This window comes from Embiotoca jacksoni, unplaced genomic scaffold (genome assembly GCF_022577435.1).
Source record: "Embiotoca jacksoni isolate LCO1_2020_lvr unplaced genomic scaffold, fEmbJac1.0.p SCAF_8, whole genome shotgun sequence".
NCBI classification, from domain to species: Eukaryota; Metazoa; Chordata; class Actinopteri; family Embiotocidae; genus Embiotoca; species Embiotoca jacksoni.
Genome location: NW_027185436.1, coordinates 17,534,693 through 17,548,176, shown reverse-complemented (window position 1 = coordinate 17,548,176; position 13,484 = coordinate 17,534,693). Strand labels below are relative to the sequence as shown.

Here is a 13,484-nt window from a genome sequence, read left to right as displayed (position 1 = left end):
CAGCTCCCGAGCCCTCACTACAAAGCATTGACATATTACCTTGGAAATTTGATTTCTTGCTGAAAAATGACAGATTCAGGATGGTGTAAACAAACAGATTTGACAGGATTATGTTTTGGAAGCATTATATACATCTCACGGAGAAACTTGGGGAAATTAATTTAGATGTAGGCTCTTGGAAATATGTAAGGACCTACTGACTGAACCATGTTTTCCACACCTGTGGTAGAAGGTGTGTTTTTGTCAGCATTCATCTATTTTAAAATGTTAGATAAGGTACTTTGTACAATTACTGGTTTCAGGCAGATTGCTGAGTGCTCACATACACCACTCTACATCCTCAGTACCATATGCAAAAATCATACTCCTGTTGCGCTTTGTTTACGTTCATTTGGTGTAACAACACAGCTAGTCAAAATCCATTTTCATTAAATTCCTCCTTTAAGGCTGATAGCTCCAGATCTTGAACAAGGGTAGACAAGTGCAAACACAGACGTGTTTCCAGGCGCTGAGGACACCCGTGGGGTTATAGTGTACTGAAGAGGAGCCTAAGAAGGGGCAAGGACATATGCCAAGACATTAATCTGCTAATAGAAAGAGAGCCTCCAACAGCTGGTGTTACCCCAAACTCACAATCTTAATCTTGTCAACTTTCTGTTCAGCTGCTCTGACTGTGAGCCTTATTGTGGACAACAGTGCTGTCACTGGAAGAAAATTGTTAATGTTTCATTGTAAGTGCCTTGTTAGAGAAAAAAAGAGTGTATGAGCTTATTTATGTATATGTGTGCAGAGAACGTGTAGCACACTGTATCACAGTGAATTATTTTTTTTGCATCATTTCCCTCTTCCTCCTAAGCATAAAAACATGAATATTTAAAACTACATCAAACAAGCATTCATGAAATATTAACATTTTCGAGAAAGAAGAAAAGCTTTTATCCTCTCTCTTATTCCTGTTTCGTAGCCTCTCTTTTTCTCTCCCTCTCGCTTTTGCTCACACACACACACACACACACACACGCACACGCACACGCACGCACACACAAACACACATGTACTGACACGCATGCGCATTAGCGCTCTCAGAATTTACCCACGGGTAAGAACGACAAAACCTTCCCTCTCGATCCACCCTTCTGTGGTATCAGCACATTGCTGCATTAAATACACCAGGCGAAGATGCAGGAAGGTTCAATAATTTACCCCGGATTGAATTTCATGCAAAAAAAACACTATTAGAATTTCTGGTTTGTGGATGTCATGTTGTACAAGATGCCTAACAGATGTGTCACATTTCAGGAGGGCATGTGTTCTTTCCCTTCAGAGGAGTGATTCTATATTATGCATCCTGTTTAGAGAGATGGTTTTCGGCTGAAAGATTAAGCACTGACTTGTACCATTCAGTTGTGTGTCTAAGGCTCTATGTCGACGGGGCAAAGTTGATCTGTAGAGCGCTCTCTTTTCCTGTAATGCTCTCCCTTTCTCTCTCCCCCCCCTTCTACTGTACCTCTCTCTATCTCTCTCTCTCTCTCAATTTCTCTCTGTCTGGCTAGAAACTAGAGGCCCTGCTAATCACTGTAGCAGAAACTCTAAGCAGATGCTGCTGTGTTTTTAAAAAGCGTGAATTTAACAAAATGTGTAGGGGTAAAATTTAGCTCCCTCTTAACCCATAATGCTTCATGCCAATGGCATAGCCAACCTGTTGGTGTTATTTCGGCAGCTTCAACCCGGTGCACTATTTAATGTTCACCCATACTAGTCAGGCTTTTACTTATAGTGTACTGTATATGTCAGCCTGAGTATCATTGTCCCTTAATTAGTATTCAGCCACTGTAATACAAATTCAATTGAACCCTCTGGTTGAATTGACTTGTTGGATTATGCAAAGTCTGAGGTTATACCATGTTTATGTCTTTGTGCAGCCACATGATGTGTTTTGAAGGCAGTGGGAGATTAATGGAAGAAAAAAAAATCTTATAAGGCTGTACGGCACATTGATTCTGTCAGTTTTGCCATGGCGTTTTTGTTTTTGCATTTATTTATCCCGCTTGTGCTTGCAGCATTTTAATGTATTCTCTGCCCAGTCTCGTCTTTTCAACCTTATGTAGAACAGGACAGGCTACAATGACATGATTAAAGAAGATGCCAATTTTTATTTGAAGCGAGCCTTTATTCTGTTCATCTTTTTTTCCCTTCATCTTCTTTCCCTGGTCGTCTCAGTCAGGGCACAGCGCTTAAGACAATGAAAGCGAGAGCCGTCATATTGTTGGCTAAATCTAATCAAAAGGAGAAGTGCTTTTAAATGTCTTGTGTTCCCCTGGGCAAAACATTTGTGGGCCTCTCAACTCTAGCCTGTGCATTCTGCCCAAACACCACCGTCACTAGATGCAATTAATATTGAGCGGATACTCAGGCCTGCACTCCCCTCATATAATTATGATGTTAGAACAAAGGTTAATGCTTTGAATTTAATCTCTGTCCTCGTCATTTTCAGTGGGATTGTGATACAAGCGAAGGGAGGTGGAAATGTTGAGGAGGGGCAGCAGATCTGGAGAAGATTGGTGGGGGGGCTTGGACGGAAGCAAAATTAATTACTGGTCTCTGTAAATTTGATGTCATGTCTCATTTTCCCTAATCCTCCCCGCCTTCCTCACTTCCTAGTGGTGCTAACAGAGAAGCTTGGGAAGACTAATGAAAAGGCCTCTTAGATGCTAATGGCAAATTAGCCCTTGTGTCACTTTTGGAAGCTGTGAGTGGAGTGACTGCCTCCTCAGTGAGGAGATGGCCAAATGGCATCCTGAACTGCAAGCAAGCAAGCAAACAGAAGACCACCAGTAAGGGAGAGGTTAAGGCTCAAAACATGACAGTTGCAATTTTAGACAGTCTGCTGTTTTTCGCCTCACACAGTGCTTAGCCCTCATTTCCCCCACGCTTTACTGCCACAATTGTGTGTTTCTGAGACACGAGCCCAGATATAACTATTCTGAGAGACAGTTTGCTTTCTCTTGGGGGGATTTAGTGGTTTGGATCGTGAATAATGAGCTGAATCTTGTTCCATCACTCTTTGCTGCTGTGTTAGACTGGACCGGAGTCAGGTTTAACGACTCTCTTGGATTATTGTCTGATCAGGCCTCAGACACAAACATACTTGCCTGGAAGAAACATCTCTTTTCTCCAGTGAGTCCAAACAGACTTGCTGAAGGAAAAAAAAAACAACACTTATTGATGGGGCTTTGGATCGCAGCGACAGCGTCTGGTTTAGGTTTCAATCTGCAGAAGGCTCCAAAACATTTTAGACTCTCATAGAAGGATACATTTTGTCACAAGTTGCATGGACTTTATATCTCAGTGGTACTGAATTATTATACTTCCAACAATTTGACTTTCTCAGCTATGAATAAATGACTGGATGACAAATCTGTTTAATGTTTTTATCTTGCTTGAAGAGCTGCATATCGAAAACAAGACATAAGTACACATCTGATGTAAAAATATGGCAAAAACTCCGGTCAGTTGTGTTACTGTTTTACAACTGTGTCCCTTCAAAGAGAATGTACAATCTGAAGTATTTATGGGTGTTCTGTGTTTTTGCACTACAGACAGACTTGAGTAAGTGGCTCTTTTTCATTCTCCTTTTTCTTTCTCTTTACTTTATTTCTAACACACCCAAACAGAAATCCCAGTGCTCAACTTGTGCCATTTACTCCTACAGCAAACAGAAGAAAAGATATTGATTAGAAAAACAAAGGTTACTCCTGAGAAGGCAGCCAGCCAGAGTAACATGTGCATTTATGTAAAACTTATAATCCAATTAACAAGTACAAAAAAAAACTGTGATCACTCCATTATGGGAATACAAAGGAGAGAGGTGCCATGTTCGGAAAACTGCTCATGTGGAAAAAATGCAAATGGCGTGAAATGAGTGTGTCTGGTACTGTGTTTGAATGAAGCTCCATGCTGTGGCCAAAGACTGAAGCCCTGATAACTCTGTCTGTTTCCTCTTTCTCTCTACAGGCATACTTCCGACAGGGTGTTGCCCTTCAGTACCTTGGTCGTCATGCCGACGCACTGGCCGCCTTCGCCTCGGGGCTGGCCCAAGACCCCAAGAGCCTACAGCTACTGGTGGGCATGGTAGAAGCGGCCATGAAGTCGCCGTTACGAGGTGAGAGATGTAGTAGCTGAATATGTGTATCAGCAGGTCTTCATGTGTGTGTCACGGTCTCTCTGCCTCTCCATCTTCACATTTTGTCCTACTTCAGCCTAAAAGCCTGTCTCACAGATAATCCTCACTGTCAGTCAATACGCGTGTTGGGGTGACTTTACCTGTCAGTTTTGTACCCGTTCTGCAGGCAGTCCATCTCTCCATCTGTCCATCTTTCTGTCTTTGTGACTGACTGTTGGTGTCAAGTACTTAACACCGGACTCTGAGGCACGATGCCTGCAGCTTCAGCATATCTTATTGTCAGTCAGACTGATCACATGCACAGATAGCCTGTTATCTTAATGAGCATCCAACACTAATGCCATTGTCTGTGTCTGCCCCTGTGTAAGCCTTTTTCCTAAGGCTGAGTGGATTTATAAGTAGCGTATTCAGGCCAAGATTGTCACTAAAATGTGTTCTTTGTTATGCGTTATTATCTGTTGTGTCAGGCAACTGCAGTGACCTGATTGTCCATGAGTAATCAGTATCGGCCTGCCCAATGAGCCTTTAGAACAAACCTGGCAACATTTTAACTTCAGATGACCACTGCAGAGGATTTAATATGCTTCAGATCTGGATGGCACAGCCTGCCAACATTGACTAAGTCATCCTGTAGTCTTGCTTTGTCATCACCTCTCTGCCAAACTGTGCTGAAACTGTGCCTCTGAATAAATGTGGCCTTGTTTTTATAATCCAAAAATTACTTAACTGTGCAATGAGATCAGAAGCTCTGAAGGGCTTTGTTCACTGAGGAATCAGTTTTTCTTTGATTGAATACAGTTCTCTTCTGAATATTCTTGTGCAAACGCGAAGAAAAAAAAATATTGCAAAGAGAATAAAGAATGGAGAGCCCATCTTAGCGACAGCGAGCATATAAGCCTGTCATTGGAACCAAAACAAGAAAAGGGTTTGGGTGTGAGCCCAGACCCAAGCATTATGGACCAGAATGGGTCCTCTCAGTAGGGGAAGACCAACATTTAGGCCAAGCCACTTAATCTCTTAATTGTTTACCCTATTTCCCAGAGTGCCAGGCAACCACTGGAAGGCCTAATCCAAGGTGTGTTGAGGAGAGGTAGCTAGGTCAAAGGATTTAGAGCAATGATCCTCTCAGAGGAGCTCCTGGCACACTGGGACCATAATCAATGTTATGCCAGCAAACAGGGAGGATAATCAGTGTTACTCAGCCAAAGTCCCCTGATAAGTGAAAGGTAAGGCGAGCATTACTTTCTCTCCCTCAAGGCGGAAGAGTGCCATGTTGCCTCCCACCGTGTTTATCGTCCACACAGCGCACTCTTCCTAGGATTCAGCTTGTTGATTACCTCTTCTGCCAATTTATTTAGAGCTGATCAATGCCAAAGAAAACGTATCTACCACTTTGAAGAACTGGTGTCACTTTGAACCAAAAATAGTGTGTTGGTTCAGTAAAAATACTAAATTGCAGTTCTTAGTGGGCTTTCTAATTGCTTGTTTTGGGTGGTACTATAGCACTGAAATGTTGTAATCACACTTAAATCTCTTGTAAAGTATGTTCTGTAAACACTGCAGTTTTACCTTCTGTGTATAGACCCTATATAGTTTCCACATTGCCAAGAAAGAGCTGAATGCTGTGATTGTGGTTCCCACTTATCTCACTCATTTATCTCACCACAGACATCTCGACACACTGGGATGTTTTCAGTCCTCTCGAAGCACTGCTTTGTTTATTCGTTGCCAGAGGGTAAAGAGATCCAGCTGATGTCATTCATACAACATAAGCAAATAAATAAATCAAGATCGAGTGAGACAAATGATGAACCTCAGAAAACAATATAGAGGCAGATGTCTTCTAGGACTTGGTGGGAAGTAAATCCATCAAAGCATGCCTTGTTTCCACCGTAAATTTAAAGACTCCCCTTCAGTGAAAATCAGGTTTTTTACCTTGTTAATATGTCCATGTGGTGTTTTTTAGATGATGGAAGACATTTTTTGAGGGAAATAAGCAGTCAATGCCATGGCTGAGCATCTCTGTTTTGGAACTGCAGTGACACAGTCTGACAGTCTCAAAAACATGAATTTAGGCAGCCAGGGTTTCATACGTCACAAATTTACAGAACCAATCCAGTCAATTTACAAAGTGAAGCTTTTCCATATCATTGAGCTGCAGGCGAGTGGCAGAGGGATGGGTGGAGAAATAGGCCAGGTCTATCTTCATATTCATAGTCCTGCACATACTGACTGAAGGCAGAGGTGTAGACTTCAATCAAAGCTACTTCAAGATATTAGGGGATAGTTTTTCTTTGAAAAAACATCAAAATATGTAATTTTGATCACCAGAATTTTTTTAGTTTAATCAATGCCAGGGGAGGTACTTTGAAATGATCCATTTAACTAATTATCATATACAATTCAGCCGTCAACAAAGGGTTATCGCATACGTGTAGATTGGTGTAATCTCACCTCCCCCTCTAGTTTTACTTCCAATATAAGCATTGTCGAGCTATAGGAAACCAGCCTCTCATGTTTTTAGATATTCAAATTTGTGTTTTACTACGTATGCAGACTCAGGGGTAATATTGCTACTGCTCATTTTGCTCCACCTCTGTTTCTCACTCAGCTGCTTGGGGCCAGAGTGAGTATAAAGGGTCCATTAGCTGTTAATTATTGGATTGTTTTCCACATATGCTAACTAAAAATGGGTTTTCACTTGAAGTTTCCTTCAGATAAACCATAGAGGAGATTGTTTCACGGGCATGGTAGCTATTGACCCAGGCTGGATCATTTGCTGTTAAAAGATTCTGCTTTATCTACAGAATCTGGACACTGTGTTCATTAGCATCTGTCCTGCTGAGGTGAGGTGATGACCTCCCTGGAGACGGCAAGAAATGGGAGAATTGTCACATTATTACTTACGGGATGAGGATGACTATACTCTATGTTTTTCTCATTGTCAACAAATCCAATGAAAAGACCAAAACCCACAATTAATTATTCCTTCTAAAAAGTATTAGTATAGTTTATTATTTAGAGGCATGAGCCTGCATTGTTGACCAAAAACCATAAAAACGCACCAGCGAGTCACATTGGGGAACATTTATATAACAAATATTTGTAGTCTATGTGAGGTCAACCATTAGGTTATCTGAAGAACTGTTTTGGAGCAGAGGTTGCTGCCTGCAAAAAATGAGGGTACTGGAGTTGACTTTAAGTCAGTCTCAGGTGCACCATCCTGCTGCCATAAACATCCACGACACCAAATCCACTGCTAAAAAAACTGTGAGTGATCTTTGCGAAAAACAAGTGTCCAGCTATCAACACAGGGATTTTTTTTCATATTCAAAGTATATATTTTGGAATTTCTTTCCATGTGGGGTTTAAATATTTGGTAAGAACCAGCAGATTTGCTGTAGAAAATTTGTTTTTTTGTCTTTTCATGCGATTTTTCTTTTACATTGCTCGTGTTGGGCCGTGTGTGTTTTACCACAAATAAACACATTAAATCCAGTTGGTTACAGGATTTTATCATAATTGTAAGTGAATAGGGTAGTGACACTAATTGTATCCAATGATATTGTATGGTAGTTCAAGGACTAACATTTAAAAACAGTATTTCATAGCTTCACCAGTCCCACTGAAGGGACATCCTCAAATACAAATACAATATACAGGAGGGATAGTGTATGACTTATGTGTTCATTCACATGAAATAAAAGGCAGAATATGGTACACTGAAGATATTTATTTCTCCCCACAAGTATACCGCCATTAATGTAAGGTGTGGCACTGGTTGCAAAAGCAATTCTGACAAGGTTTCTTTTACATGACATAAGGGGGGAAAGTTCGGGGCGAAATGACTCTGTTATGACTCTCTGTTGCCTGTGTGCATATGAATGAAGTGGAGGTTATAATTCATGCTTCCTATCTCGCTACAAGCCTCAGTGAAAACCATCTTAAGCATTTGTTTGTGTGCTTGTGTACTGTATGTGTGTGAAACAGCGTGCTCGGATGTTGTCATAACTACCTGTTTATGAATGCAGCTGCCGTGACACCTTTTTAAAAAAGCATTCTCTCAGTGTTTGATTTATGACTCAGCTCTTGGTGTCGCTGTGAAGGCAATTACAAGCTATGAATGGATATTATATGCACGCACTGTCTCCATAAGCACGACATTCTGCCAAGTGCTGGAACAGAAGTGATGCTCTTGAAAGAGCATCATCAGTTATGCTTTTGAGAGCTTGCGTGGGGATGCATCTTATATTGTGTGTGTGTGTGTGTGTGTGTGTGTGTGTGTGTGTGTGTGTGTGTGTGTGTGTGTGTGTGTGTGTGTCTAGGTGAATTAGCATTTGTGTGAGCTTCTAAGAACTATTGAGGTTGTTCAGATATTGTGACTGTGTACTTGTTGTGCCTAAATATTTGTCGAAACAAATTCAACTATTAGTTTATGAAAGCTTGGGCCTTGTAATTAAATGTAGACTACACACACGGCCTCAGACACACACCGGGTTGTACAGACACAGGAATACCATACAGTCTTCTGTAAAGTGCTTTGACCTAATTAGTTGCAAGTCTTCTCAAAGTATTTGCACATACGGGGCCATGAGAATTTGGCATTACCCAGATACACTCCCATACATGAATTCAAATATTCCCACAGAAGCACACAAATGCATCAGCAAACACAAAGACACACACATAGTTGCCTCCTTCGCGCCCCTCCCTTCCCTTCATTCTGTTCGATGCTGGTGTCTGCCAGAGGGCTTTGTAATCTGGAGGGGCCGTGGATCCCGAATCCCACGCGGCCCACCATTGATTTATGTCATTGTGTGCGTTTTCAGCCTCTTCAGAGGTCACCTTGTGTGTCTCCTTGGCTCTGCATTCCTCCATTGCCGCTACTCTTGTGGATTCGCAGCATTCTTTTCCCCATCACTCTTTAAACTCTATCTCAAACCCTCTTACCACTCTGTTCTCTCAAACAACCATATCAACTGAAAGAAAAGGCAGAAATATGATATACTCTGTGGTTTGTAAAAGCAGTTGTCCACACTGGCGTAAACGTGTGCCATTTTTATGCAACACTGCTGGAAATTGCCAGAGATTACCCCAGTCAGAGTGGAGGAACAGAAAAATGTTTCATACAGTATAATGACTTATTGTTAAATTGTCAGTGCAAGCCGTCACTCAGTCAGGCTGCAGGCTATGCTTACTGAGGCGGATAAAACACAACCATTACTGGAGGAAAGTAGAATCTGAATTCAGCCAGCAGTCACCTTTGCCAGAGTTTGTAAACATGTAACACCTTTACTGCAATCAGTATCAGATATTGTTGTCAGTCACTATGTCAGCACAAGGTTATGTCTCTGTACATTTTGTAGTCTGTTTTTAATCTCTGTCTTACTCACGTCTTTCCCGCACAGATTCTCTCGAGCCCACCTATCAGCAGCTGCAAAAGATGAAACTGGACAAAAGTCCATTTGTGGTGGTGTCTGTGATTGGCCAGGAGCTGCTGACAGCCAGCCACCACACAGCCTCTGTTGTGGTGCTGGAGGCCGCTTTGAAAATCGGCACATGCAGCCTCAAGCTGCGCGGCTCTGTCTTCTCAGCCCTCAGCAGTGCCCACTGGTCCCTGGGCAACACAGAGAAGAGCACCGGCTACATGCAGCAGGACTTGGAGGTGGCCAAGACCTTAGGTAAAAGACCTGGAATAATAACCAAAATTATTCAATCATCTGTTAATTTGTTCATTAGTTTTTCACCTTCTTGTTGAGTCATACCGAGTCTAATGTGACATATTGGAGTTTAAAAAAACAAACTGCACAACCAATAGTTCAAAGTCAGATGATATTCGATTGACATTTAAACTGTAAACATTAAAACTGGTAAACAACAGCATGTTGGAATTAGCACTGGAACTATGTTAGCATGCTGTTGTTAGTAATGATCTCAAAGCACCACTGTGCCCAAGTACAGCTTTGACGTGCATTCAGGAAACTGGGATTGGGAACATTCCAATTTGGGAATGTCTCACTTCTTTGTTGAGAGCCTTCCCAAACAGGCAACATGGCAGCCCCCAGAAAATGAGCTGTATTTCTGCTCTCAGAATAAGTCAAACTCATCCTCATCTATACACATGGATCAAATGGAGCTCAGGAGAGCAAAATAATTTTTAACCTACATTTCTACACATTTTGATGCAGTGCAATTTTTTTTTAACAATTAACATACTTGATAAACTAGGTAGCGCAAGTATATTTCCTCCTTTCACCTTAAACGCTGCCAGGTCAAGCGACATCAAATCTTCTTCTCGGAGCTCTGAGGAAGTTGGATATTCCTCGTTCAGGTGTATTTCCCACTTCCCAGTTGCTCTTGAATGCACTGCTACAGAGCAGCTAGTACAGCTGTTGTACACTCTTCTTGTGTATCTTGATGATTTCCAGCACAGTTTTTAATTGTTAGTCCAGATTTGCAGGGATTTATTTGATCTCTTTTTGTTTTTCCCATTTGAGCATCTTCAACCAAAATTTAAGGTTATCTAAATCTGCTCAAAAATAGATGCTGACTATAAGTATGCCTTCAGTATTTTATTAGAGGAGGAGGAGGAGGGGAGACGATTTCCGAGAAAGACAGTAATGGAAAGAAAAAATTTGAGCAGAGAGTAGCACAGACTGGCTCCACTCTTTTCACCCCCACACAGTTTGACACATGACTGGGCAGAGCAGTTGGAGATAAGGAGCTGTGGTTCTCAGGTGGAGAACAGAGACTTGTGCTTTACTTTGGCCCTGTCTGTGGGGCCTCTCTGTCAGGCAGAAATAATAAGCCTTTCCCCTCTCACCCTCTGGAGCATTGAGATCAACACTACCAGCTGTCAGGGAAGCCGCTCTACTGTGGAGAACTTATAACGGCCACTTTCCCTTTTAAGGATGCAGTGGCATGTCACTGGCATAGATGTGGTTCATCACATCGCTGTTCAGCAGTGTTGGTGGGATGATGTGAAATAAACACCAGTTGATTGGTGATACTGCAGGCTGAACTGTAAATGTTATTTGTCGCCTCATTTCATTTCTACTCTCATCTCTTTTTGTTTTGTTTTCTCTTCAGGTGACCAAACAGGGGAATGCCGTGCTCACGGGAATTTGGGCTCGGCATTCTTCTCCAAGGGGAACTACCGTGAAGCACTGACTAACCATCGCAACCAGCTGGTTCTGGCCATGAAGTTAAAGGATAGAGAGGTGAGAAGCACATATTTGGAGTGACTTACAACAGTCTTGAAATGAGCAGAGCGGGCTACCTGTCATTGCAGAGGACAATGAATGGAGGTTACAAAGTTCTGTGAGTCTCTTATCATGTTGTCGAGGTGGGATTGTGCTGTGCCCAGCATTCCTCTGTTCTGGCTGTTTAGAGGGTATGTGAAGGAGGAGTCTGAAGGACACAGAGATGCTGCTGCTCTTCATCTATTTAAAAAAAGAAAAGAAAATGGGTGTCAAGTTGGTGCAGAGAACATATGAAGGTGATGGGGGAGGAGAGGAATGAGGTAGCTGAAGGAAAGGCCAATATGATAGCCTGAGCAGCTGCTTAGCCTTATTATCAATTCAGATATTATGCAGATGTTTATCTTGTTCATGAAGCACTAAGTCTGGGGCTTTGTAACATATGCCTGTTTTGGAATATAATTCACAGAGATTAAATTATTTGGGGCACAGAGAGAAATGAAAAGTGGAAGGGACAGAAGAAGATGAAGGAGAGGGAGAGAAACGAGTTGGACAGACTGATCCACTTTTCTTTACTGTTTAGTGCCCTCCTTCTCTACATTACTCTGGTTCTCCGACTGCTCTCTCTCTCGCTGCCCGACCTCTGTGGTCATTGTTGTGGGGGTGACAGGTGCTTGTTTCAACACAATTCCCGTCACACAAGGAGAAGAATGGCCTCTGTTTCCCCTTCATTCCTTATCCTCCCCAACAGGCTGGCAGACCTGCTTGTTTGTGTTGCCTGATATCAGGAGACATTTAAACAGTCCAGTCAAATGCGGCACAATGTACCAGAATGAAACTAATGGGTGAAGAATGAGGCCAGAGGTGCCCTTGACATCTCTCACTCACACAGTTTGAGGATATGTGCAGAGCAGACGTATGATTATGACTCTACAGACACCAGTGCTAAAAACCTCTGTCAGTTAATGAGGTTAGAGAGAGAGATGGGTGAGAAACAAAGAGGACACATGCAACGTCCTCCGTGTTTGGTCTGAGGGTTTGACCACACTGCTCAGCTGGCTGTGGCAGCAATTGGCCAACATAATCTAAAATTAGATGTTTTAACTTTCGAGTATCCGTGTGCCCACTACTACATTCAAAAACAGACTTTGAGGAGTTTTTCTACAGAGTCACATTTAAATACCTTGTAGACTAGTATATCAGAATATCAGCTGCTGAGGCACGTGCTGCTCACATGTTGCTTCTTAGAAGAAAATCATACCTAAACTGCAGCTCCACACACAAATGGCAAATTATCCACTCACGAGTGTCCTCTCGGCCTGGTGGAGGTCATTGAACACCACTAATAGTTGCGTCACATACAAAACGTCCTGATTGGCCCCCGCACAGCCCACCCTACTGCCCCCTCTTTCCTTTTGTTCATCTGAAGGACCCCTAATCAGAGTCATATGTTTGTCACACCACCTGGTCTCCCTCAGAGCACACTGGAGCCTGGTGGATAGCTCATTACAGCCAACGTGGTGTTTTTGTTTCTGATGTGGACTTTTTATCTGGCCTTTCTGAAGCTGAGGTCACTTCCTCGAGGCCCGGGGACAGGATGTTGTTTCTGACTTGATTTCCAGTGTGCAGCTTATAGTCTAGGAGTACTGAGAAGACAGTAGCATTGATTCCAATCCTCAGTGATCTTCAGGAATATGTGCCATTTGTGCATTGAAATAAATTTAATTCGAGTGCGTTGCAGTTACTAAGAATTTCCTGCAGAGACTTTTTAAAATTATATATAGAGTAAAATGCTTGATGTGATAAAAGGACCTGGTGGACCATGTGGCTTTGATATGATGTGGGATGTGGGCTTTGATTCTGCTAAGCTTAAGGTTTTGATCATGAGAGTAAAAAGCTTGGAAGATGATAACAGACATATTTAAATGAATGCTATGGACCTAATACAGATTGTGTGTGTGTGTGTGCGTGTGTGTGTGTGTGTGTGTGTGTGTGTGTGTGTGTGTGTGTATCTCCATTAATGGGAGCGCTCACTAGTTTTGTATTTCTAGGTCATTATGCCTACGGATTATAATAAGATTGCACTGATCAAGTTAATTGTT

At 42.2% G+C, this 13,484-nt stretch overlaps 1 protein-coding gene across 2 annotated transcripts in view; it reads left to right on the top strand.

Moving 5' to 3' along the window:
- Window positions 1-13,484, top strand: part of LOC138215910 (tetratricopeptide repeat protein 28-like) — a 166,368-nt gene that overhangs the window by 96,246 nt on the left and 56,638 nt on the right. For both annotated transcript variants that reach the window (XM_069178404.1, XM_069178405.1), the window contains 3 exons: window positions 4,015-4,162; window positions 9,592-9,864; window positions 11,273-11,403. In XM_069178404.1, the coding sequence (XP_069034505.1) occupies window positions 4,015-4,162; window positions 9,592-9,864; window positions 11,273-11,403 (552 nt within the window). The remainder of the gene's footprint in view (window positions 1-4,014; window positions 4,163-9,591; window positions 9,865-11,272; window positions 11,404-13,484) is intronic.